Here is a 26,588-nt window from a genome sequence, read left to right as displayed (position 1 = left end):
GCCCCCTGTCAAGTGAGAACCAAGTTGTCATTTCAGTCTCTGGGTCTCTCGATGAGTCTGGTCCCTGGCATCCTTGCTAATGTCTGGTACTAGCCATGCTGCTTAAGGACGCTGTGATAACATTACTTGAAACCCATGTATGATTCTGTTTTTAAAAATCACTTAGGGTTGTATCCAACAGTCTCCATCCCCCAGCAGAGTGAATAATGCTGGTGGAACTGATACCCTTCCCTCTGGAGAAGATTTTGGAGGTTTGCAGGGAGCTGCAGGGGGGAGGAGAGGAAGAGGAAGCCCTCAGTAGTGTCAAGGATTTGAAATTTGGGATCTGATTTGCTTGTTTGGCTGGCCAGCCATTTTGTATATGCAACCCCAGCTCCTATAGAACTCTCATCAGATCTATATTTCTTTAGGAAAACTCTGGTCCAAGACGAGCTTGTAGGTTTTTTGCCTGTGCTGTACCTTGATATATGAAACACCATCACGAAGATACGGTTATCTCTCAGGAACATTAATGAAATAGTCCTGGGCTGAGAAGCTAACTGTAAAATATGAAAGAGAAAATTTGAAGTTAATTGGCAGAGCAAATACGTTCACTGGAAGGGAGGAACAGGAGGAGAGACATGTTGGCATGCTCACCCTCTCCCAGCTCTAAACAAGGCTTGCGTATTTGAAATCCTTCATTGACTAATAATGTTGGGTAGCTAAATTAAATATGGAATGCTGCACTTTGACATTACAATTTTTATTATTTTGTCTGACTTTGATACCCTTGCTCTATCAACAAATTCATTTGATCCCCTTGCTCACTGAACACAGAATGTGTACCTAACCTTATTCGTTGAATGCTGAATGTATGATATTCTGCTCGATAAAACATCTATCTAACATTGAGGGCAAATATTTGCTACCTAATACTTTTCTAACTCACTTTTTTCTTGTTTTCACACTAACCATTTAGTTTGGGATTGCCATCCTTTGATTACTCACTGGGGGGAAGCCTCATAACAGCATCATTGCCAATCTCTTGTATTCCTGATATAGTGCTTTTGTAGTAGTAATAATAATAATAATATAAACAAATAATAGGAAAACTAGTAATTAACCCCCCCTCCTCATAGGGAATAGGAACGGACTAACTGACATCTGCAATGCCATAGTGAACAGGAAGCAGTTAGAGGCGGGAGCTCCAAGGAAAAAGTTTCTAATTAAACTTGCCAGGGATCTTTGCCATACAGGACTTCTGAGAAAACATTATAGAAGAATATTGGCTTTGGGCTGGGCATTGCTGGTTAACATAATTATATATTGGCATAAGTTTCCAGCTTGTAGCAAAAATGCAGTGCTTCAGCAACACTAAAGAACCCTAGCGTGGAAGCAACATACATCCCCTTTGTTATGAGGAGTCTTAATTTAAAATAAGAAGGTAGAAGGGCAAGAGCCCTGTCTTCCAAAACACAACCTAACTAAAGGTTCCGGAGAAATATATTCACTTCACATTTTCATGTGAACCTACCTAATTTTGAACCAATATGCAAACCAAAACTTAGTTATCTGTCAAAATTCGTACTTCTCCAAATTTTGCAATGAGTCCTCTGATCAAAAAATGTGTATAAAAATACATAGATTAGGGTGAAAGCAGCATTCAAAAATGCATATATTAGGGAAATTGCTTGCAAAAATGTGTGTTAGGCAGAATTACACACAAAAAAATATGTTTTGGGAGAAATGGGCCCAATAATGCATGCACATTTTCATGTCAATGTTTTTTAAAAATTCAGTTCGTGACAAACTGAGAATTGGGGAAATTCTCAAAATTCAGACTGAATCAAATTTAAGACTTGAAAAATCAGAAACTGAGAGAAACCAAAATTGAGATTCAAGTCCTATTTTCTTCCCAGCCACATATGAATACTGAAGGAACTGAAATTAGCAGGGGAAGTGTGTCAGAGCCCCTGAATAAGAGGCTAAGAAGAACTAATGCCAGGGGTTATTAAATTACTGTTCCTAATCATCGTTTTTGGTGTAAGGGTTTGCAGTATAGGGAGCATTGGGAAGATTAAAGCTTGTTGTCTACAAATCCAGGATTTATTTCTACAGGATTTGGTACAAGTGCATTTCCATTGGCTTCAGTGAGAGGGTTCATGCTGTAGCTTGATTTTAATTGGTTTAACAGTTGTCCTCATTCCTTTTTGTGGATCAGATTTAAAGTAACATCAGATTTTACCACTAGGTGGCACTAAAGGCTTGATGTAGGGATGCTTGTGTTTCCACCAACCCACAGTATGTAGGACAGCAGCCAGTTACTTTCTCATGAACTGGCAAATTTGGGGCTGCTGTGTTGGAAAACTGAAGATATTCTGTTTTACTATTCTGAAACTGTTAAAAAGAAATAGAGCTGGTTTTGTGTGTGCTACAAGTTAATCAGTGTTCGTACTTCAGAACATCTGACTCCAGAAAAGAACCTTTCACATGATCCAGATCCTGAAATATGTCCCTTCGAGGACTGAGCCCTGCTGTTGCATGATGGGAGGTTTTGTCTACTGAAGCTGTATTTCCATATAATTTGTGTCAGGGTGGTATGATGCCTGCATGCCATATCTGGTAGAAGTAGAATGGCTGTTTAAGAACTTGCTCTTCTTGTATGTTCTTCATGAAGCATCGTAGTTACATATATCAGCCTGAGGCTATATAGAAGGATTTGGGACAAGGAGGGAGGGATGAGTATGAATGAGTAATCCACAATTCCAACATGTGGCAATTCCAATTGGAGTTTAATAAGATTTTTCTGTTCAAGGATGAATCCAGTGTGGTTGACCTCTTAGAAGGCTAGGCCTGCAAGTTCTTAGAGTATGCGAAGTGAGACAACAAGAAAATAAGTTCATAGAAAAATTGAGTCTGTTTATTTCCTTTTGGAATAACAAGATCCAGGATAATATAAATCCATATGTATTGTTGGGTACGATTTAATATTTGCATATATTTATAAGGTTTATATTTGATTTATTTGTATACTATTACTGTTATAAGTGTATTCCCACAGTATAGGTATATTCCCACACAGTTCATAATACATTGTGTCAGGATTCCTTTTGCCCCCACTGAACTTCAAACACCAAATCAAACAGAGACAAGAGGCTTCAATCTATGGCCTTTAATCCATTTCTTCAAAGGGTCATACAGATGCAAATTCTCAGTGACTCTCAGTCTACAAGGAAATGCCTTCAGGGGGTTCAAAAGATAGCTACGAAAAGTTGCCCGCCTTTGAAAGGAAGTCAGTCTCACTAGCCTAACTTAAGGGGTGAGGGAAGGTCTCTGTCTCTCTCGTGAAGTTTCTAGGTGCAGTTGTTCATGCAAGGCCAATTGGGTAGACCATCTAAGTTCCGCCCCGGCCTTCTACCTCTTTGCTCTGCATCTGCACCTGGCATCTGTTAATGCAGACTCTCCAAACCCCGCCTCTCCCTATTCACTATTTCTCACTGGGGGGGGGGGTGAAGAGGGACCCTCCTCCTCCAGCTGGACCTTTGAAACCTGAGGAGCCTGCCTAGCCATGTCTGGACTAGCCTGGGAAAGTACCTCCCCCATGTCTGTCAGTTCTTCTTCAGAATCTGAACTACTATCCCACTCCCTGCACTCAGAAACACTCCTGACACATTGGCTTTATAAGTGTTTGGCAAAGCTGATCATAGTAGATTAATTGTTTATTGTTATTCACCACAGCATAATGTTCCATATAAGACCTTCATTCTAGTCAGGGAAACAGCAGATCCTGGCAGCTATGTAGACCACCATATCATGTGTGTGTTCCATGAAATACCTGCTTAGCTGCTTGAAGTAACATTGTTAATGAGAGATGAATAATGAATGTGATTTTAAATTTTTATTTCATTTTTTTTATTCTGAAAAATTTGTACTGCACTTTACTGTTCAAAAATGAACATCTAAAATGGCTAACAGAAAATAATTAAGTGCTGACAAAATCAAATACAGTAAAAATAATAATTAAAAAAGCATTGGGTTAAAAACAAATCAAAACATACCCAAACCCAGAGCCAAAATAGCAAAGCAGATAAACTACTTCCAAAGTCCTCTGGGGGTGTGGGGAAGGGTTTTGAAAGGCAAGTTGGAAACTCCAGACATGAGGGGGCCTGGCAAACATCCTGTGGGAGACAGTTCCAGAGCCTGGGTGCAATGGCCACATCCCAGTCCCATGTACCTACTCACCTAATATCTGAAGTAGAGTGGGTGTAGAGTAGGGCCATGCTAGCTGGCGATTGTGGGAGTTGTAGTCCAACACATCTGGAGGGCACCCGGTTGGGGAAGGCCACTCTAGTCCTAGGCTATTTAGGGCTTTAGGTGGCAATCCTATTACCCCTTACCTGGGAGTAAGACCCATTGAATTTACTGGGACTTATTTCTGAGCAAACATGCATAGGATTGTGCTGTTCAAGGTCAATACCAGCATTTTCAATTGGGCCCAGAAGCAAATGAAGAGACAGTGAAGTTGGTGTGATTATATGGGTGTTATGCTCTCTGTTGCGAGTTCTAGTTTTTTCCATTTGAAGCTTCCAACCCACAAACCAAAGGCAGCTCCAAATAGAACTCATTGCAGTAATCTAACCAAGGTATGCATGACTATAGCCAGATCAGATCTTACCAGGAAAGGATTCAGCTGGCTTGTACCAGTCAAAGCTGGTTTAAAACACTTTTGGCCATCTCTGCCACCTGAGTCTTTAAGAACATGGCTGGGTCTAGGAGCACTCCCAAGCTGTGCAACCCAATCTTCTAGGTGGAGTGCAGTCCAATCCAAGACAGGTTGAACACCTAATCTTGGTTAAATTCCATCACCATGCAAGAGTACACGGAGGATAACACAACAGTGGAGCAGGGGGTGGTGTTGGTGAAATGGTTTCCATTTTCTGCACAATCAGGAAAAAAAACGCATTGCAAACCATACTTGAATCATGTGAGTGGACTTTGTCTTGGTTTTACAGCTGGACAGAAGACACCACAGCAAGCCAGAAATAGAGTTGGGGAGGGCCTATGATTAAAAGATATGTATTCTCTGAATACCATCAACCCCTTTTGAAATAATCATGAGAAGACTTAATTCTGCCTTGGTGGATATCAGTTCTTAAATTAAAGTTGAAACGTGCATTATTGGGAGAGCTTCAGCCAAGCAACACTAATGACTCAAGGTCAGTACAGGGTACTTCTGCATAGCCCTGTTTTTTTCACAGCATTGGTTGTGCATGAGTTGGGCCATGCCATGCTCACTGTCTGGCCTGCTCATTTCCTTTGCTTCTAGGCGAACTGTCTGCCTGAGCCAATTCTCTTCTCCCCCCGCCCTGCGCCTGCTTTTTGTCACACTTCGCTGCTGGTGACCAATATCAAGTTAGCATAATCCCACCCCCTGAGCACAGCTGGTTAAATAGGCAAATCTGTATTCATTCTGTGACAGGCAGGCTGAGGATAATCACCATACCCTCCATCAGTTACTGATCTAAATCAACGTTTTGCTAAATCAGGAGGCTGAAAAATACCCTCTCTTACTGCACAGGGCACATCAGACTGTTATAAGAGCAATTGGAAAGGGGGAAGAAGCAAGCATAGGTAAGGGGCTGCAAAGGTACTGTCAGCAGCTTCCATCTTTTCACTTGAATACGTTGAATCTTGGTACAGATATGGCTTGCGTTACTATCTGTTCAGGTCTGTAGCGGAAACATCCTGTGTATGCACTTGTGCACTCTTCCCCCCCACCCCCGCCATACAAATATCTTAGGACAAAAGTTCCCAAGGCAGCTGAAATGTGCCCACAGTGCACGCATGAAATATATTGTGCTGCTACTTGGGAGGTTTTGCTGTCACAGCAGACATGGAGAAAAATGTACTTGGATCTTTTAAAAAGAAGCCCTCTTCCAGTAAGGGAGGGAGAAACCACAGCTGTACCTGTTTGAGTGTCACATGGAGCTATCTCTCAACTAGGCCCATTTGAAAAATCTGTCTTTTCAGAAGCCTGGCCTGGCCTGGCCCTTCACAGGAAGTAAATGCCCCTCAACTTATCTACTAGGTATACTTGTTTGTTGCTGGAGACCAAGGAGAAGGCTTATCCTCAGAATCTTACCCTTTGTCCTCATTTTGTTTGTCACTTCCACTTTTTCCTGGGTCCCCCTTAATAGTGTGGCAGAGAGGTGCAGAACCTCCTCTTGTGCATTGTGCCCGTAGTAGGTATTGGCCTTAATAGCTTTTTTCTCCCCCCGCCCCCCCCCCACACTCCCACTAACAACTCCCTATAACAATAGTCATATTAGGAGCGGTTCCCAGTTTTCCCTGTATGTCTCTCCTCCCCCCACTCCAGTGTGCCAGGATTCTCCGCAGCCACATCATAAAAGTACACATGTATTTGCTAGTGCCTCCTTTAACCGCTGTGAGCAGCTACACACACACAGACACACACACCTATGTATCTCTCTGCTCCTTAAATACAGGTCTTGATTTCAGATCAGGAGGTGGCAGCCCTTCACTGAACCAAGATGGCTTCTCTGTCTGTAACCATATAACCCCAAATTTGTTTTTAATTGTATTTATTATTTATTTAAAATATTTCTAGGCTGCCTTTCAGGGCAGCAGCCCTGAAACAAAGCAGATGGGTAGAAGGGAAGACCACCAGTATGGGCACAGAGGAGAGGGCAGACCCAACCATGCTGTAGGAACAATTTAAGGTTGAATGCATTTCGAGTTGCAGGATTCTTTCAGTTGTCCTGATGAAGAAAAAGTCCCATGACTCAAAATGTGTTAGGCCTTAACTCGCTGCTCTGGTGATCCTTTTGAGGTCTTATCTTTGCTTAGTCTTATGAATGAAGAAATGCCTACAAGGAATGAACCCTGTGCCAATCACAGCAGGTTGGCCTTATAGACTGAATGACACCTCAGATGTCCAATCCCCTTTCTTTCCTCTTCTCTGTCTAGTTTCCATATGCTGCCCCACCACCCCAGGAGCCAGTGAAGACGTTGAGAAGCCTGATCAACGTCCGCAAGGACACATTGCGCCTGGTCAAGTAAGTTTGTCCAGAGGTTTAAAGCGCCCTAAGCCTCACTCTCAGTGGAAGCCAGAAAACAGATTAATAAGCATAAGAGTCAGTTTTAGTCAGGGAGATTTCCCAAGTTTTGAGACTCTTCCAGGGGAATTTGTTTGCTTGAGTGTGTATGTGTGTGCGCTCGTGCACGCACACTTTGACCTGCTGAGTCCAGATCTGTCTGTACCAGAGCAACACACTTTGGTGTTGACCCTAAAACCAAGGGTGGCAGCCAAGATGGCTGATACCAACTCCTTAACAGCATATACTTTCCCTTGGAGTCACTATTCAACCAGTTTTGGGAGTTTACTTGGAAAATACACAGAGAGCAAGAGCAGGCTATGCTCCCCCAATTTTGTGACTTGCCACCCTCACCCCCACCCCCAGCAGCCATTTTATGATCACATCTGCAACACATTTTTAAGAATCCAGATGTGCCCACAGCCCCAACAATATTGGGGAACCCTGTTCTAAGGTAATATCAAGTACTATTTCTGATGGTTTTCGTTTGCTTTTTTAATCAATGTTTTATTGTGAATTTTAACAAAACAAACATACAAACAAAAAACATAACAAAAACAGGAAAAAATAAAAATATAACAACATATTCTAAAATCCTCAGCTTCAAATATTACAATATTCTAGGAAGAAGAAAAAAGAGGGGAAGAAAAAAAAGGTTACACATAGACTTCAGTAAAAGCAGACCAGATATCCAAATATAAGTCCATTTGAAAGTTACACCTAAATACCACTCTTTCAAATGTTGGTAGCGTTGTTAAGTCTTCAATCCATTGCATTATAGGCAGTGAGCATTTATCCTTCCAGTATCAGTCTTTTAGCAACCAAAAGGGCATGAAAGATCCATTTATGCTGACCATGTGTTACATTCCAAGAAGCAGGTAAGTAATTTAAAAGAACATTTACATCAGTAAATATTAAAGAGCTTCCCAATACAAAATTTATTCATACAATAAACTTCCTCCCAGAGAGGCAGCTACTGAGCATTTCCAAAACATATGACTAAGAGAAGCAGTGACTACATTACACCTCCAGCAATTAGCTGAGTTTGACAAGCCTTTATTAAAGAGACGTTGTGGCATCCAATAGACCCAAAACAAAAGTTTTTGCTGAATAAGGCATAACCAAAGATCCATTGAGATGTCTGATACAGACGCCAAAACAGCAGTCCATTGGTTAAACAAAATAGGACATCCCAATTCCCTGTTCCATTCCTGATGTAGACCACTTGTATCATATTTATTCATTGATGATAAATATTTATAAACATGAATAGTGGGTCAATATATCTGATCAGCTTCAGTGAGTATTTCCAGTAGCAAAGGACTCCGAAGCAGTAAAAGCAGCAGGACTGAATCTAGATAATAAATGTTTCAATTGCAAGTACTGCCATTCCGCTGTAGCAGGCAAATCAAATTTATCTCGCAAAATTGAAAATAACAAAAACTCATCATCAACCCCCACTAATTGATCCAGGGTGAAGATAATTTTACCTGTCCAGGTCCGCCATAAAAACATTTTCTTTCCAATTCTTAAATCTGGATTTCCCCATAAAGTCAATTTAGCATGGGAAAATAGATCAAAATGTACTTGGCGTGACATTATATGCCACACTTCTCTAACTGCCAAAATTGTGGGAGGAGCTCTGTCTGCCTTAATATGATGAGAACATAATGCCATCCATTTAGAGAGAGGCTCCAGACAAGAAGATTCCAACACTGACCAAGGTGGAAAATCAAATCTGAGTGGAAAAGACCAAAATTTAGTACAGGTCAGCAAATAGGCCCAATGGTACATAACTAGATCTGGAAAACTGAACCCGCCTTCATTAATTGGAAGTTGCATCCTTTTCAAAGATATTCTTGGTGGAAAGGAACCCCCAAAGAATTTATGAAACAAAGTAATACGTTTTTGGACATATTTGCTGGGTATAAGTATAGGGTTCCAACATATAACATAAATAATTTGAAGTATGGTATTCATCTTAAGTGTATTCAGCTTACCCCATAAACTCAACTTTAAAGATGCCCATCTATCTGTATCTCGTGAAATATAATTAATCAACTACTTTATATTTAACCTAATCATTTGAGAGATATCTCTAGGGATAATTATTCATAAGTAAGTAATGAACTTCCTGGGAAGAGGTAATGAGCGGGGTACCACAGGGCTCAGTCCTGGGCCCAGTGCTCTTCAACATTTGTATTAATGACTTGGAGGAGGAGGTGTAGGGAACGCTGATCAAATTTGCAGATGACACAAAATTGGGCAGGATAGCTAATACCTTGGAAGACAAACAAAATTCAAAGTGATCTTGATAGACTGGAGCACTGGGCAGAAAACAACAGAATGACATTTAATAGGGAGAAATGCCAAGTTCTGCACCTAGGAAAAAGAAACCAAATGCACAAGATGGGGGATACGTGGCTCAACAACACCACAAGCGAGAAGGATCTTGGAATTGTTGTCGATCACAAGCTGAATATGAGCCAACAATGTGATGTGGCTGCAAAAAAGGCAAATGCCATTTTGGGCTGCATTAATAGAAGCATAGCTTCCAAATCCCGGGAAGTACTAGTTCCTCTCTACTCAGCACTGGTTAAGCATCATCTTGAGTATCGTGTCCAGTTCTGGGCACCACACTTTAAGAAGGATGCAGACAAGCAGGAGAGGGTTCAGAGGAGGGCAACAAAGATGATCAAGGGACTAGAAACAAAGCCCTATGAAGGGAGACTGAAAGAACTGGGCATGTTTCGCCTTGAGAAGAGAAGACTGAGGGGAGATATGATAGCACTCTTCAAGTACTTGAAAGGTTGTCCCAGAGAGGAAGGCCAGGATCTATTCTCCATCATCCCAGAATGCAGGACACAGAATAATGGGCTCAAGTTACAGGACGCCACATTCCGGCTGAACATCAGGAAAAACTTCCTGACTGTTAGAGCAATACGAGAATGGAACAAATTACCTAGGGAGTAGCAGGCTCTCCCACACTGGAGGCATTCAAGATGAGGCTGGACAGCCACCTGTCAGGGATGCTCTGACTTGGATTCCTTCATTGACCAGCGGGTTGGACTCGATGGTCTTGTAGGCCGCTTCCAACCCTACTATTCTATGATTCTATAACTCTGGGCACCGTCAAAATTGCCAATTGGCTAATACACTAGAATATACTCTAGTGTCCAATTGCCATTATTTCCAGCTTTGACCAATTATTCTGAAGTTGTAAACTGCTCATTGTTCGGATCACAAAATGAAGCCTATGTTTCATTTATCTATTTATTTATTCATTAATTTCATTTCTATACTGTCCAATAGCTGAAGCTGTCTGGGCAGTTCACAGAAATTAAAACCACAAAGTACAGCATAAAACAGTATAAATATGAATGCTTAAAACTACAATATAAAAGTTCAACCAGAATAAAATCTAGCAGCAATGCAGAGATTTAAAATACAGATTTAAAACAGCACAGCTAAATGACTAGAATGCTAAGATGCTGGAAAAATAAAAAGGTCTTTACCTGATGCCGAAAGGAGTACGACGTAAGTGCCAGATGAACCTCTCTAGGGAGCTCATTCCACAGCTGGGGTGCCACAGCAGAAAAGGCCCTCTTTCTGGTAGCGACCCACCTTACTTTCTTTGGCAGGAGGTCTCAGAGAAGGACCCCTGAAGATAATCTTAGGATCCGGGCAGGTGCATATGGGAGGAGGCAATCCTTCAGATAAACTGGTTCCAAGCCATTTACGGCTTTGAATGTTAATATCAGCACTTTGAATCAGGCCTGAACATAGACTGGCAGCCAGTGCAGCTGGAAAAGTACTGGCGTAATGTGATTTCGTTGGCCAGTTCCTGTTAACAATCTTGCTGCCCTGTTTTGGACCAGCTGAAGTTTCGACTGTTTTCAAAAGCAGCACCACATATAATGCATTGCAGTAATCCAGATGTTACCAGAGTGTGGATAACTGTAGCTAGGCTATCTCTGTCCAGATAAAGGCGTAGTTGGTATATCAGCCTAAGCTAATAAAAGGTGTTCCGTGCTACCGAGTCCACCTGTGCCTCAAGTGACAGTTCTGGGCCCAAGAGCACCCCCAGTCTATGAACCTGATCCTTTAGGTGGAGTGCAACCCCCTCCAGAACAGGCTGAACATCACCTAGCTGGGAGGATGAGCCACCCACTAAGAGTACCTCCACCTTGTCTGGATTGAATCTCAGTTTATTGGCCCTCATCCAGTCCATTACCGTGCCCAGGCACTGATTGAGAACAGCCACTGCCTTGCCTGGGGGGTGTCTCCACTAGCGATTTACTATGAGCTGGCTGCATGTTGAGGTCATTAGGGATATGTGATGTCATGACCATTCAGCAGCTACCCCGGAGCTTATCACGGAAAAGCCAGATTTCCTGAGACAGCTTAAAGTCCGATTCTTTTCCTCAAGTCGGGTTCTCGGTGGTATAGTTGCTGTGTGCCCCAACCCCCGCATTGACCTTGGGTCTGCTAGCCCTGCCCAGGGGTGTGCCTTTCACTGTGACCCCGGTCCAGGGGTGTTTCCTGGGTGTTTCCCATCCCTGCACAAATCAATTAGTGTCTACTCAGAAGTAACTCCCATTGTGCTCAATGAGGGCTTGTCCCCTGAAGGCCCACATCGGGATTCACAGAGATCCCCCTCAGTTGAAATGGCAGTTTAAAGCACATTCCCTAAATGCTCTAAAGCCCGATCTTGAGGCTCTGATTCTCCTCTCCATTGTTTGGTTTATTGCCTTAGGAAGTAACTACTTCACAGCTTCCTTATAGAGATCCTGCACAGTATTGGTTTGGTTAGAAAGGGGGCTGGTTTCCCAACCCTGTGTTCTCCCCCCCCCCCCCGCCTCCCGGCAGTCTTTCCCAGCACAAGCATATGTGTGTCTTCTCAGAAGTAACTCCCATTGTGCTCAGTGAGGCTTGCTCCTGAAATGCCAGTGCATCTGGACTTTCAGGAGAAAGGAGAAAGGCAGGGAGAGCGGGGTGGGGGGGTGGAGGAAGCCTCTCTTATTGGTCAAGCAGCCCCTGCCAGTCAGATGATGTTCACTCCAACCCCCACCCCCACCAGGAAGTATGTTCTGTGAAGTGATTTTTACTGGTGTGCAGCACTCGCTCGTTGAGCCCTGCATGGACCAAAGCGCAGCAAAACTGTTTTCTTTTAAAAAATCCGGTACTCCTCCATTTGCTTCTCCTTCCATTGTCATGGAGACACGGTCCTGGATTTGATAAAAAAGAGAGCTAGAGCTGGGTGTCATCCTCATATTGATGGCACCTCAGCCCACACCTCCGGATAACCTCCTCCAGCAGTTTCATGTAGATGTTAAACAGCACAGGGGATAAAATAGAGCCCTGTGGAACCCTGTGGCATAATTGCCAAGGCACAGAGCAATAATCCCCCAGCACCACTTGTAATTCTGATACAGTGATTTTAGCAGCCATTTTTTTTATTTTTAAATGTCTGTTTTTTCAACACAGTGTCACAGAAGGCTGGTCTATGTGTCATTTAATGCTCTATAAGTAACACATTTGGTTTCATAACACATTTTATGCAGATGTTGTATTGTTGCCCAAAATAAATTTCATCTGGACACCATTTTGTAATTTTTCAGCTTAGGCTCCTGAAAGGCTTTGGGATAAATATTAGGTCAAATATTAGCTTGTTCTCAAAATTTATCAACATTGGTTAAACAGCATGGATCCAAAGGCAAGTATATGCTGTTAAGGAGTTGGCCAGCCATCTTGGCTGCCATCCTTGGTTACAGGGTCAACACTAAAGTATGTTGCTTAGGTACAGGCATATTTGGACTCCACAGGTCAAAACACATAAAACACACTCAACTTCCCCTTATGCTGACTCAGTCCATGGGCCTATAGCTCAGTGGTAGAGCACATGCTTTGCATGCAAAAGGTTCCAGGTTCAATCCTGAGCATCCAAGTAGCATTGGTAAAGAACCCTGCCTGAAATTCTGAAGAGCTGCTATCAGTCACTGTAGCCGATACTGAGCTAAGTGTACTAATGGTCTGGCTCGGTACAAGGCAGTTGTTATGCCCACCTGTCCCAATGTTGATTGTCTATGATTTGGCACTGGCTTTCCAAGGACTTGGTTATTTCTAGTCCTGCTACTTGAGAACCTTTTGGGTAGATATGCTCGGAACTGAACTAGGGCCTTTCCAAATGCAAAGCACATGTTCTTTTGCCCCTGCCAGCATCTGCCAGCATAACTGATTCTTAAGGTGCCAAAGATATCTTTACCTTACGAGCTGGACATTTAAATCCTTGCAGTTCTTAAAAATATATTCTTGGGCTAAGAACACTTGTCTGGTAGGATAGCCCAGTGTTTGTACCCTTGGAGTGCTGTTGGTTATTCATATGGACCAAAGGTGCCCTCTATTTAGATGTCTCAGAGCTGATACTTTACTTTTTGAACCTGGGGTCATAAAAAGAATTTCTGTTTAGGTAACTGAAGGCATGTGTGGGAGTGTCAGTTGCGAATGATGCATCATATGTATGTAACTGGCTAGGTTTCCCTTCAATACATACTGAAGTGGAGATTTGATCCTTTTGTTATTGTAGTTTGTGTTTAAATGACCACATCGTCGTCATCTCCCGCCAATTAAACATGAAAGCAGGAAAGAATCAGGGGCCCTGCCCACAGTATTTATCCTTGGGAAATGCAGTCATCCCACAGTTGACAATGACATGTGCTATTTTGCTCTGTAGAGCTCTGGTACTTTTTGAATTTGACTTCAAAAAGTAAAGTGTGAATTAGCTACCAGTTCTGGGTGGCTTTGTTTTGAAATAGCCTGTTGGAAACAATCCATCAGCTACTGTACAGCAGGGGATATCCGTGTGTAGCTCCTCAAGATTAGTGTGGAGATTAAGTGTGGCTGTTTTAGGGAGGAGTTATGCAGATGTCCTCTAAGGCGACTTGCCTCCTTTATATCTATATCTTCCCTGCTTAGCTTTCAGGGTCACTGCAGGTGACAACAGGATTTAGTTGGAGCTAAACTCACTCCTGTTGCTGGGCTGGAACTGGGGCCAAATAAAATCCAGCAGTTTAGAGCTGAGGACTGGAGTGGAGAAAATGGACCTTGTAAAGACTGTGGACAGCACAGCAGCAGTAATAAATAGTCCTCGCTAAAGGAGTGTTCTCTACCAGTTTAACATGCCCTGGGTATGGCTAGTAATATTCCCCTTTCTGGCCCTTCTGTCCTTGCATCCTGGATTTAATGTACTCCTGTACTTTCAGCTATTTTCAGAGAGATGTCACTAAGGAGTGGGAAGTTAGGAATGCAAAGGCAGAGAACAGAAGGGTGAGGGGAAGCCCTTTGACAGTCATCCCCCCTCCATCGCCAGTGGCTATATGGAGAGTTGGGATCTAACAAGAGCTGAGGGATAGCATTGCGGTCTCTTACCCTGCTCCTCTAAACAAAATGACCTAATACCTGTCTGGAATCCTGATTTACCTTGCAAGACTGATTGGAGGCAAGAAGTATGAGGCCAGAATATCCTCTTCCCACACTCACTGACTTCCCTCACACTGGCATCAAAGCCCCACAGAGACTTAGGGCGACTCTACATGAGCGATTTATTGTACGCTCATGATTGGCCACTCACAGAAGTTTGCGGGTCCTTTACACAATGTTGTCAACCTCCAGGACATCTCCCTCACTTTTCCCCATTTATCCTGCTTTCAGAAAGGTTGGAGATAAGCTGGAATTTTTAAAGAAGTGGGATATTGTCAGTATGTAATATTGGCACAGCACTATAATGCAGCCACTAGAAGGTGCTGTTTCATCGAAAATATAGAAAGCCCCAGTAGGGCTGCCGAGAAAGCGCATTTTCAATTCCACGTCAGGTGTTAGTTGTCTAAAGGAGCCCATCCTAATCGCGCCACGGAAACGGAAGCAGAAAGCCCCGGTAAGGCTGTGGGATTTTTCTATAATGTAGAGAAGCCCGTATATTGGGTTTTATTTCCAAGGTGCAGCTTCAGTATGCAGCTCAGCCCATACCCAAAGGTGCAGCAATGAATCCTGTTGGGTGTAGCTGCCCATACCCCAATTCTGTTTCAACATGCTTGAGGTTGCAGCATTGATACGTGTGCATTTGTTTGGAAGGAGAGGGGCATCTTGCGTTATGTCACATGTTGTTAATTCTGCTTAGACTGTGGTAGCCATATGGCTTACATGCACTCTTTTAATGACATTTTGCTAGACTTAGCAATGAGGATATGTGTCAAGAGTGGGTCAGTAGGTTGCGTGCATACAATTGTATTCTAGAATTAAATGTATTAAAGTGCTATTATAAAAACAACAGGTGTCCTTGTAGTGCAAGCCACTTAAAGTGCTATTGTGTGAACATGTTTGCATTATTCCTTTGGGATCTCTCCGTGCTCATAAAGGCACAAGCCTGTGATTTTCTCCAGAGAATCCAAACAATAGGCAAGGAAGCAAAGTATTCAAGAAAGGTCATAGTTGGTACTTTTCTCTTTCCATCCGAAACAATTCAGCACTCTATCATTTTTTCATTAAAAGTCAGGTGGTTAATCTGAACTCTGTCACTTCCTTTGCTACAAATCTGGAATAATTCTTCCCAGCTGATATCCCTCTCCTTTTATCCCCATAATACACTGTTGCAATAATCCTGCATAACTGTTGTTCCTGATGGTGGATAGGGTAGCTAGAGCTTGATATTAGCCTGGGACTTGAGTACTTTTGCAGACAATGTTTGTCTTTTTTTAAATTGCTTGTCACGCTGCCCCTGATTCGGCACCCATAATACCATATTCCATTCCCATGCAATGGATGGGAGCAGTGTGAGCAATCTTGCTGAAGGGTGGTACAGACCTGTTTCGGAGAAATGGCTTATGCACTGCTCTTCCCTGCACTCTTTTCTTCATGCACAGGGTAGTCCAGGATTGGAGGAACAAAGGAGTTTAGTCCTAAAGGAAGGGAAACATGCAAAAAGCTTGCAAAATAGTAGGCAATTGCTGGTGTTCACCAGGATTTTCCCCCAAATTGTCAAAGGTTAGATAAATGTTTATGTGATAGTGGTACATTGAAGAGTACTCTGCCTTTTTAAGTAAGAAAAATAAATAAACAATAACTCTAAAATGGTGAGACAATAAGAAGAGTGGGTGCTTTGTCATAAAGTCATGGATACTAGCTAGTAAGTACACTGGGATCAGCAGCAGTGAAAGTGCGAGTGAAAAATAACATTTTCCTAGCAAATCAACAGTAGTTTCAGTGTGGGCGAAAGTGTGATTTTCCAAGAATGGATGCCCTAGAGATAGAGTAATAGGGATCTAGGAATAGAGCAATAGAGATAGAGCAATAGGAAGAGCTAGAGCATTAGTAGCTGCCTTATACTGAGACAAACCATTGGTCCATCTAGCTCAGTATTATCTGTGCTGACTGACAGAAGCTCCCCAGGGTATCCATTAGGAGTCTTTCTCAGATCTTCCTGGAGATGCTAGGGATTGAACCTCGGAAACCTCTGCATGTAAAGCTTCTGCTCTACCCCTGACTTATGGCCGTTCCCTCAAGGAGCATCATCTGTCATGTCTTGAATCACCACTGCACATTCCTTGTGTGATGATGATCAAAAGTCATCTGGAAAGGCTGTTGAATGCTTAGAGATGACGTTTGGTAACTATCAAGTCTGGGTAAATAAACTCGTGTGTTAGCAAAAGCCCTTAACAGTGCTAGTTTAAGAAGTGGGTTCAAGAACTATCTACTCAACAATGTCCCATTGAATTCAGTAAGATAATTCTGGATCAACATGGTTAGGATTGTGCCATTAGGTGGTTCTGAGACAGGACAACAAAATCAAGAGGGCCCCAACAGGGGCTGGCAAACAGACTGGTGGTGGTTTATTGTGGGCTGGGAGGAAATGTAGCAGATCCCGTCTTGGGGCAGAGGGCTGGACTTGATGACCTTCTGGTCCTTTCTAGTCTATGACCAAGACTCCACCAAAAGCTGAGTGAGCTTAGGGGATCAGCCAGTCAAATGCATGGAAGTAAAGATGAAAACACGCAGTATCAGACGCTGAACATCGGCATGATATGCTGAGAATTGCATGAGAGCAGACACCCTCATATAACATTTGTTTTCTTATTTGTAAATACTTTGTCTTTATATTGTAAGTTTAAGAAACAATTATACCCCCACCCATAAACGGATCAATCTATCCTATATCTCTGATATCATCTGCTCCTCCCTAGATCAATCCAACTGATCTGAAACCCCATCGAAGAGAGGGAGTGAGGTTAGAAAAGACAAGCAGAACACATGCTCAGCCCATTCAAAGACTGTATAGTATCTCAGATGCATCAAACCTTCTAAAATAGCTTGGGGACCTTTTGTCCTGGCTGTCTTGTGGAAGTACTAGTACACTTTCATTCAGACGCTCTTGTAGCTGATGACTGCAATCCTTATGACGTCAGCACCAGTTCTTGCCTGCGGTTGTTATTTTGTTTTTAATGCAAGAAAACATCTACTGTAAGCTTTAGCAGAAGAGAGATGACAACTCACAACTTGGACTTCTTGGGCCCTCCCCTTTGTTAGAAATTCTAGTACTAGATAAATTTATCTTAATGTGTCTTGATCCACCAGGTGCACAGAGGAAGTGAAGACACCGGGAGAGGAAGTCAGCAAAGCAAAAGTCCATTACAATGTGGAGTTCACTTTTGACACTGATGCACGGGTGGCTATAACAATTTATTATCAAGCTACTGAAGATTTCCAAAATGGAGTAGTGAGGTAAATAAAAGCAAAGCTGGGGAGAGGAGCATAGAACCCTGTCGAGAGTGTGTTGGCTTAATATTAGTATGTCTGAAGCTTTTTCTGCATATTCAAAAGGGGTGTTCAAATGAGCTCCCCCTACACATATATCCAGTGTGAGAAGGGCAGATGGGCCGAGCCTGCTGGCTCCACCCCTTGACACCTATGTCATCAGAGTGACATTTGAAAGGGGAACCTACTCACATGCACGTACAGCTGTACCCATGTAGGCTCTCCACACAGTTGGGAATCCTGCACCATCAAGGTTCCTGTGTGTGTATATAAAACACACATGCACATACTCCTCTGTCAAACGTCGCGCTGAATGTGTGGACATTTGAAATGGGCGCAGTATCGAGGGTGCAGTGTCCTGCTCCCCTCCATGTGTTGGACATATGCATGGAGGAGGCCATTTGAACACTCATAAAGAAAGAGGGATCCGTTTATTTATTTATTTACTTGCATTTATATACCGCTTCATCTGCTAAAAAGCCATCAAGGTGGTATACAATATTTTAAAACAATCAAACTGTAAAACAATTAAAACAAGAACATTAAAAATGGCAAAACATTAAAACTACACATTTTAAAAAGCTAATTTGAAAAGATGCATCTTTACATCCTTTCTGAAAGCCAAGAGAGAGGGGGCTAATTGCTGTTCTCTTACATTTTAACCCTTGGCATAAAATTCCTGTACGTCTTTCACAGAGGCAAATTATGGGCTTCTCCACATGGGGCTTATATTGTGTGATCAAGATTGGTTCCTCACAAAAGTTCATGGGTCCTTTACACCAGCGGTCCCCAACCTTTTTGGGACCAGGGACCAGTCTGTGGAAGACAATTTTTCCACGGATCGGAGGGGGAGGGGGGATGGGAGCAGGCCGCAGTAGGGCTGTGGGAACCTGCCTTACCTTGGGTCCGCGGGGGGGGCGATCCATCCCACCCACCCCCCCGGAATCCTCGTCGGCCCTGGCCTCGCCGCAAAGCTGCCAGCCGGCTCCGCCCGGGGGAGGATTTCCAACCGCTGGACGTGGATGCCATTTGTGTCCCTGTTCATTGTAGTAATAGGCTATTACTGCAAAGAACAGGCTTTGGCCGGGAGCAGACTTCCGGCTGCTGTTGTCCGCCATGCGGACGCCATTTATGTCCCTGTTCTTTGCAGTAATAGGCTATTACTGCAAAGAACAGGGCCAGAGCTGGCCGGCAGCTCCCCAGACTCGCCATGGAGTGGAGCCGGCCAGGGCCGGCAAGGATTCCGGGGGGGGGACGGATCGCCTCCCCCCCCCCGCAGACCCAAGGTAAGGGGGGGTTCCCACACCCCTACTGCAGCCCGGTCCCTAACAGGCCACAGACCGGTACCGGTCCACGGCCCAGGGGTTGGGGACTCCTGCTTTACACAACATTTATCAACCTCCAAGGCCCCTCCTGTGGTTTATGACCTTTATCCCACTATTGTAAAGCACAGTGAAAGTCCAATTTTTCTCTAGGGAGCACTCATGAAGCACTTTACTTGCTGTGTACTTCCGTAATGGCACTATAACAGCAGTGCCATCTAGTGGCTGTAAAATGAAACACAGAGAACTTGCCAAGAAAGACAAACAGCCCGTGTCAGCCCATGTAAAGAGCCCATCTTAATCCCGCAAAGAATCCGGAAGCAGAAGCCCCAGTAAGGTGTGGATTAAAAGCCCTGGTGTGGTGAAGCCCTATATCTAGCCCGCGGTTATATCCAGTATATCTAGTATCTAGTAACGGTTGCAAGGGGAAGATAGCCTTGCTTTTTGGGAAGGATTAGGCTCACTGTATAATGTTGCATGCTCCCCACAACTGAGAAGTTCCAGGGATGCTTATGCAGGCTTGGTTCCCTTTAGAAGGAGAAATAACTTGAGACTAAAGGTATTTCTGTATTGTTTGAGTTTATTTACAAATATACAAGCAGAGCATAGGTGGAGGTAAACAGCTTAACATTCAACAGCAGCACAGTTGACTATTCCATATCAGATCTCCAGAGAAGGGAGCCCAGGCACACCAAACAGTGCCTTTAGCCTCACCATTATGGGAGGGTGTTGGAGATAGGGGAAGTGTACCACTAGCAGTCTCCAATATGTGCCCTATATTCAGCACAGCACTTACGATCAATTATGGCACTATCTGGGAAAGAAATTTAATTTTTCCAGCAACAAAATACTGTAGATCGTGTTTCACTTCCAGGAGGAGCATTTCTCTGAGATATTTTAACACTTGGCAAGCAACTGCACATTGTGTGAAATAAATAAAATTGTCAATGGCCAGAGCATGGAGAGATAAAAAATGGCCAGTTTTAGAATTAACTAAACTAAGGAAAAAAGGGGCCACGGTGGCTTAGTGGTTAAGACGCTGAACTGCAGACTGGAAGGTCGGCAGGTCAGCAGTTCGAGACCCGAGTGCTGCGTGACAGAGTGAGCTCCTGTCTTCAGTCCCAGCTTCTTCCAACCTAGCAGTTCGAAAGCAAGAAATTGCAAGTAGATAAATAGGTACCGCCTCGGCGGGAAAGGTAACAGCGTTCCGTGCCCCTCGGTGTACAGTCATGCCGGCCACATGACCACGGAAGCGTCTTTGGACAGCGCTGGCTCTTCGGCTTAGAAACGGGGATGAGCACCGCACCCTAGAGTCGGACACAACTGGTTGGGGACACCTTTACCTTTTTAAAGTAAGGATATTTTGGTGGATAAGGATAAACTAAGGATATAAGCAGAAACAAATAATTTTATGGCACCTTAAGAATTAACAAATTAATGGTGTAAGCTTTCATGAGCTAGACTTCACTTTATCTGGTCCATGAAGTGTTATCCTCAATTGGGAGGTATATATACACATGAGCATAGAGAGAAAAATGTGAACATTGAGGTCAGAGGGAAACAAAATGCAAAAATGCAAGCTGACAATTACATTAAAGCTTAATATGTAAAATAAGCAGTGATCATTCACAAACCAGTATTGATGATAACAGAAATATCCTGGCATTGCTAAGTTAATTATCTCCTTTACTGGAAGATTGCAAACACTGGTATACAGTTCAAATGTGTGGATTGTATCTAATGTCAGCCCTACTTGGAGTAGACCCACTGAAATGAATGCGATTTAAGTTAGACTAATACTGCATACGATCCCATGTTTTAATCTTCAGAGCTTGCAGTTCCTGTGCATGGTACAGTAAGGCTAAGTGAGTGGGTACAGAAGAGCTGAGGCTGCAAGCATGAAAGGTTCAGGCAGGGAATCACCATGTGTGAAACACATGAAACAGCAAGGACAAGTAAGCGGAGAAATAGAAGGCAAGAGCAAAAGCAGGCATTAGGTCCCAAAGTAGGCTATTAACCTGTGCAGTTGATTCTTTCTCCCAGCATGTTCAGTGAATCATCACAAGGCCTTAACACAAAGCACGTTACAGCAACAAGAAAACAAAATGGCTTGTTGTAAAGGCCTTGTGATGATTCACTGAACATGCTGGGAGAAGGAATCGTGTAGACACAGGTTAATAGCCAGTCCAACTCTGAAAGATGACCTCAAGAGTACTTTTAGCAATTTGAACTATAGGGTCTCAGGATCATGTCAGGCTGTGGCAAGGCCGAATTGAGCCCAGAGTGGCTTTTGACAGCATGCACTGAATTCAGCATGGAATGGCTTTTGATGGGCCAATGCAGATTTTCCAGAAAGCAGTATCAAAGTAGCATTGCAAAAGCCACTCTGAGCTGGATTATGCAGATGCCACCAGGATGAGGATGAGTGCCTTGCAATGGATCAACATGGCTGGAAGTTGGTATGAACTGCTGCAGGCTGGGTTGTCCTGAAAATAAGCCCTGAGGATACCACTAGGGCAGGGGTGGCACAAGGTAGATCTCCAGATTTTTTGGATGTCAGCTCCCAGAAGCCCCTGCCAGCATGGCCCATGGCCAGGAATGCTGGGAATTGAAGTCCAAAACATCTGGAGATCTACCTTCTGCCACCCCTGCCCTAGAGAATGTTGATTGGAGGCTCGATATTCTAGATAACGGAACTAGCAGTGGGATAGGGGGGTGGCCACATGCTGGGATGCAAGAACAATAAGCAAACACTCCATGTTTATTCACTCTGTATCCTCCTCCTTTTTGTGGTAGCTACATCCCCAAAGACAACAGTTTGCAGTCTGAGACTGTCCATTACAAGCGAGGGGTGTGCCAGCAGTTCTGCCTCCCCTCCCATACTGTGGATCCCTCAGAGTGGACTGAAGAGGAGGTAAGGCAAAGTGGGCTTGAAAACGAGAGAGGGGAGTTAAAGAAATAGTCCTTAGTAAGCCATCAGCCTGTTAATACTCACACACTACAGGAGTCTGGGAATTCTACACATAATTTGGATCTGTTTTAAAAGCAGGAGATATTAATGAGGAAAATCATGCAGATTTGTATTTTCTTTTTTAATTATTGTAGTGCAGGACCTAGCAACTTTAGATGGTCTACAAAGAAAAGGTTGAGGTGACACCATACAATCCTGGCTTTGGAAGTGGTTTTGTGGCACACGGTATAGGTTTTTTCCAAGAGCAACTAGGATGGGCAGTGTGGATGATGGGGACAAAAACAACAGAAGCTTAGTTTCTGCTAAATGTATTGGAGGAGACAGAGCACTGAAGGAGGGAAGGGGAAGCAAGCTTCTTACTCCAACTTACTGCCTTGAAGAGATTGCTTGGGCCCTCCAAGAGGATTGCGGTGGACGTGGACTAAGGGCCAAATGACATGTTATGTGAAATACATAGCATACAGCGCCTCTGTCTGTCTTTATCTTTACTCAAAGGTAAAAACCAATACAGATCAGCAGTTGGGGAGGAGAGATTTTATTCTTCCCTCCCCAGGCCTGAACCCCCCCCCCCCGAAATCCCCCCACCAGGGCAGTTATCAATATTTTTTAAAAACCAAAAAACTGTTGGTGCCATTTTTACTATTGGGAACTGCTGCACAGGGAAGATTTAGGGAGGGGCGGGTCACAGCTGGGAAAGGAAGGATTAAACTCTCCCCTCCCTTTGTGCTGCAGTCTCAGTTCAAATTGAGCTCTGTGCTTACTTTTGAGTAAAAGCAAAACAAAAACAAAGGTAGCTGCACACTATGTATTTAATGTGACTTGTATTTAGTCTCATAGTCACTAGTTCTTAAGTTGTACATTAAATTCTTAAACAGTCTCTCTCCTGCATTTCTATGCCACCATGACAACTATTGGATGGAACAAACTATTTGTCTTTCAAACTTGAACTTCTATGGCCAACATACATTTTCTCCAGACATTTTTCTCTAAATGCCAAATTCTGTGAGGGCTTGCAGTTGCAGAATTACAAGCTCTTTGATCTCGAGTCTTTGGATATCTCTGCTTGTCACAGTAGGCAACTTATCTGGCAGATGTGAATCACAGTAATAATTCTACTGATCTAACTGATCTTTTAGCCTAATACTGCATCAGTTTTGCTCCTTCTTGCTTTTTGCAGCTGGGCTTTGATCTGGACCGTGAAGTCTATCCCATGGTGGTTCTTGCAGTGGTAGATGAAGGAGATGGTAAGGGATGTTCAAAATGAATTTAAACCTTAAAAATGCTTATTTAACATGGATTCCCAAATTGCTTATCTTGGAAGTTGTCCCTGTGCTTTTATAACACAGCTTCTAATTAAGTAACCACATTCCATGTATGTATTAGATGCCCTATTGAGTAGGATTGGCAAACAAATATACTCTGAAAACTGCCTGTAACAAGCTATTTCTGCACATTTAGGAGCAATCCGATGGCCCTTAGACAGAGTCTGCGGGGGCCATAGGATAATTTGGATTCTTGGATCCGAGGTCAGAGACGGTGCTCTGATCACAGGAGTCCACGCTCCTAAACTGCACCGGCTGCCTCTCTGAGGTCACAAAGGGGGCGTGCCGGTGGGCAGGGAGGGGACTGGGGAAACCAGGATGCAACATATTTCCAGGCCTCCACAGCCTCCTTCCCTTCCTCTCCGCAGAGTCCCAGCTAGACAGGCAATAAAGCCTGCCTAACCAAAATGGAGAGTGGGAGGAGTGCGGAGGCAAAGATTGCCTCCGCCGCTCCTCCCACTAAGCCTCCGAGTTCAGGGGCTTATGGGCATCGCCACAGGATTGTGCCCTCAATTAACATCATAATTTTTGCCAAGTTAAACCAGCCCTGTCAAAGAATCAGGCAGCAGTGGGGGTTGGGAATTGCTGTCTGCATACAGGTTTCTGCATGGGTGTGAATCGCAAACACCCTTGCCTGTGTTCTTGTCTTGCAGAGCATATGGGTCATTGCCATGTACTACTGGCAACTTTTGAGAAGGTGAGTGTCCCTGCTGATCCCTTGTCCGAGCTAGCTTTTATGAATAGTACATGGGTTCAGGTTTCCAAATGTGGGTAAAGAACTCACTCTGAGGGGATCTCTACACCTCAAGTTAATTGCGCATTCATGGTTGCTCACTCACTGAATTGTGCGGGTCCATTACATGATGTTGTTGTTGTCCAGTCATTATTCCACTATTTCTTCCCACCTATCCCGTGTTTTCCTCAAACGGAAAAAATGGGGTACTTTTCCAGATATGTTCAAATGGAGTGTCCTCCCCATGTAATTCTCCCCTAGTGTGAATGAAGCGCTGAGTGTGGTTGTTGGGGATGTGATCATGATGTTGAAGGTAGTGACGAAGGTCTGATGGGTGTTCAGCCTTCCTGCACCTGAGCCATTTTGGCTTCTCGCCATTTTCAGCCTGCAGAGCAGCAGAGCGGCAGCACATGGTGGCAGAGGGGGAGCGGCAGAGTGGAGGAGTGGCAGAGGGGCTGAGCGGCAGGGACTGGCCAAAAGCATGGAAGAGGGAGGCGGGGCCCAGGGAGATCAGTGGTGGGGCTGTCAGCCTGTCAGTCCCCATCCACCAGTAATGTGCAAGAGGAGGGAAAGGGGCAGGAACCCAGGAGCAAGCATCGCTGAACCTGGAGCGTGTGTAATGCCTCTTCACGGAAACATAACGGTATGGGGGCGGCCATTTACAGAGAAGGAAGCACGTGTAAAGGGAATCAGTTGTGATCCTGCATTTAAAATGGAAGTGGAAAGCCCCATGTTAAATGCGGGATTTTAGGCTGGTGTAGAAATCCCCTGAGCGCAGACCATGGTAACAGGATAGAAAGACTATTGAGCTACTTGGGGAACTGGCAGGCAAGGCTGACTTCACCCAGAACGACTTTCCAAGGACCCTGGGTATGACAGGACTGCTCCATTGCAAACGTCTGCACCTTAGAACAGGAGTGCGTGTGTGGGGGGGGACATATTGTCTTCCCCAGAACCTGCTGGCATCCGCACTCCACCCCTACTGCCTCCAAATTTGGCAGTGGTGGTTTTGCAAGGAACCAAGGCATGAAGGAAGTTTGTGCCTTGTTTTCAAGCAGAATCGTGGTGGCAAATTAAGAAAGGGGTGCACAAAAATGGCCCTGGAGCGCCTCATACAGCTCACGTGCCATGTGTTGGCCACCCCTGCCTTTGAAGCTCACCGTCAACTCAGCAGCTGCAGTCGTCTCCATCTCCTACTCACCACCCCATCTGGAAAGACAGTTCCAGTACCAGAAGAATGCCTTAGGAAGCCACACACATTCCCACATCACTTGAGCAATGTTTGAAAGGTGGCCCTTTTCCCTGGACAGTGTTGACCTCTGGCAGAAGAAGAGAAGGGGTGGAGCCCTCCTTCCACCCCACCCCAAAGCAGAGCATTTCCACAGAATTGGAGGTGACCAAGAAATGGTGTGGGTACTTGGCAGCTGAAGGTGTTGCAAGCTCGGGATTTTATCAGGGAGGTGGCATTTTTGAACACTTGTTTCACCCTTAGCTACACAGTGGTAGTGTTGCATCTGCTCTATCTGCATACAGTATATCCAAATCCCAAAGAAAAGGACATGAATGTTCAAAGTGGTGCATAATCTGAAAACAAGCTGTTACAACCCAGATGGAAACATCCTAAACTTATAACAACCAAGAATCTCTTCAGTGAATTAATTAGCCTGCATGTATACCCCAAGTAGCTATTCATGGTCAAGCAAATGTAAAAAAATATTTATATCTGTAGAGTGAAATAAATATAATGAACTGAAGGCTGTTTTGAACTATAATCTTTTGTGAGAACTAGAATAGTAATGAATTATCCTGGGAGAGTAAAAGGGACTTGAGCTAAAAGGGGAGTGATACTTGGATTTCTGAAGCACATGGCACAACATGAATAGAATACATTCCTTTTGCATTCTATTACATGGCAAACAAGTTCTTTTAAACAGTTGCGCTTCAGTGGGTGAATGCTGTTTCATCCCAAATGTATTCTGTAAAGCCTCTTTTAACACACAGCGATGCCAAAGTTCTATCTGATCATCTGTGTCTTTCTCTCAGCATGCTGATGGCAGCTTTTGTGTGAAGCCCCTCAAACAGAAGCAAGTGGTGAGTGTGCGGTTGACATATAGTGGCAGCGGCCTCTTAGTACAGCTATGTCCCCAGTTACCTTTCCAGGGAAGCTGTCTGGGATACTGGTTAGAAGAACTATTGAAGGGACTATCCTGAGACAGGTATCTTGGGGGGCACTGAAGATGTATGGGCCATCCAACCCAATCCTATCTCCTAACAGTGCCTATTCCAGAAAGCTTTTAAATAAAAGGGAAGGGGGAAACCTGGATAGTTTGATCTTGTAAC

General features: G+C 43.9%; 1 protein-coding gene across 1 annotated transcript in view; it reads left to right on the top strand.

Annotated features, from left to right (window-relative positions):
- Positions 1–26,588, top strand: part of RNF157 (ring finger protein 157) — a 105,077-nt gene that overhangs the window by 44,834 nt on the left and 33,655 nt on the right. Inside the window, exons 3-8 of the mRNA XM_084838180.1 lie at positions 6,967–7,055; positions 17,721–17,867; positions 22,019–22,136; positions 23,371–23,437; positions 24,169–24,212; positions 26,292–26,339. Coding sequence (XP_084694306.1) covers positions 6,967–7,055; positions 17,721–17,867; positions 22,019–22,136; positions 23,371–23,437; positions 24,169–24,212; positions 26,292–26,339 — 513 coding nt within the window. The remainder of the gene's footprint in view (positions 1–6,966; positions 7,056–17,720; positions 17,868–22,018; positions 22,137–23,370; positions 23,438–24,168; positions 24,213–26,291; positions 26,340–26,588) is intronic.

Source organism: Heloderma suspectum, chromosome 2 (assembly GCF_057233095.1).
Source record: "Heloderma suspectum isolate Gila_16-S chromosome 2, 16-S_ref, whole genome shotgun sequence".
NCBI classification, from domain to species: domain Eukaryota; kingdom Metazoa; phylum Chordata; class Lepidosauria; order Squamata; family Helodermatidae; genus Heloderma; species Heloderma suspectum.
This window is presented reverse-complemented; position numbering and strand designations above follow the sequence as displayed.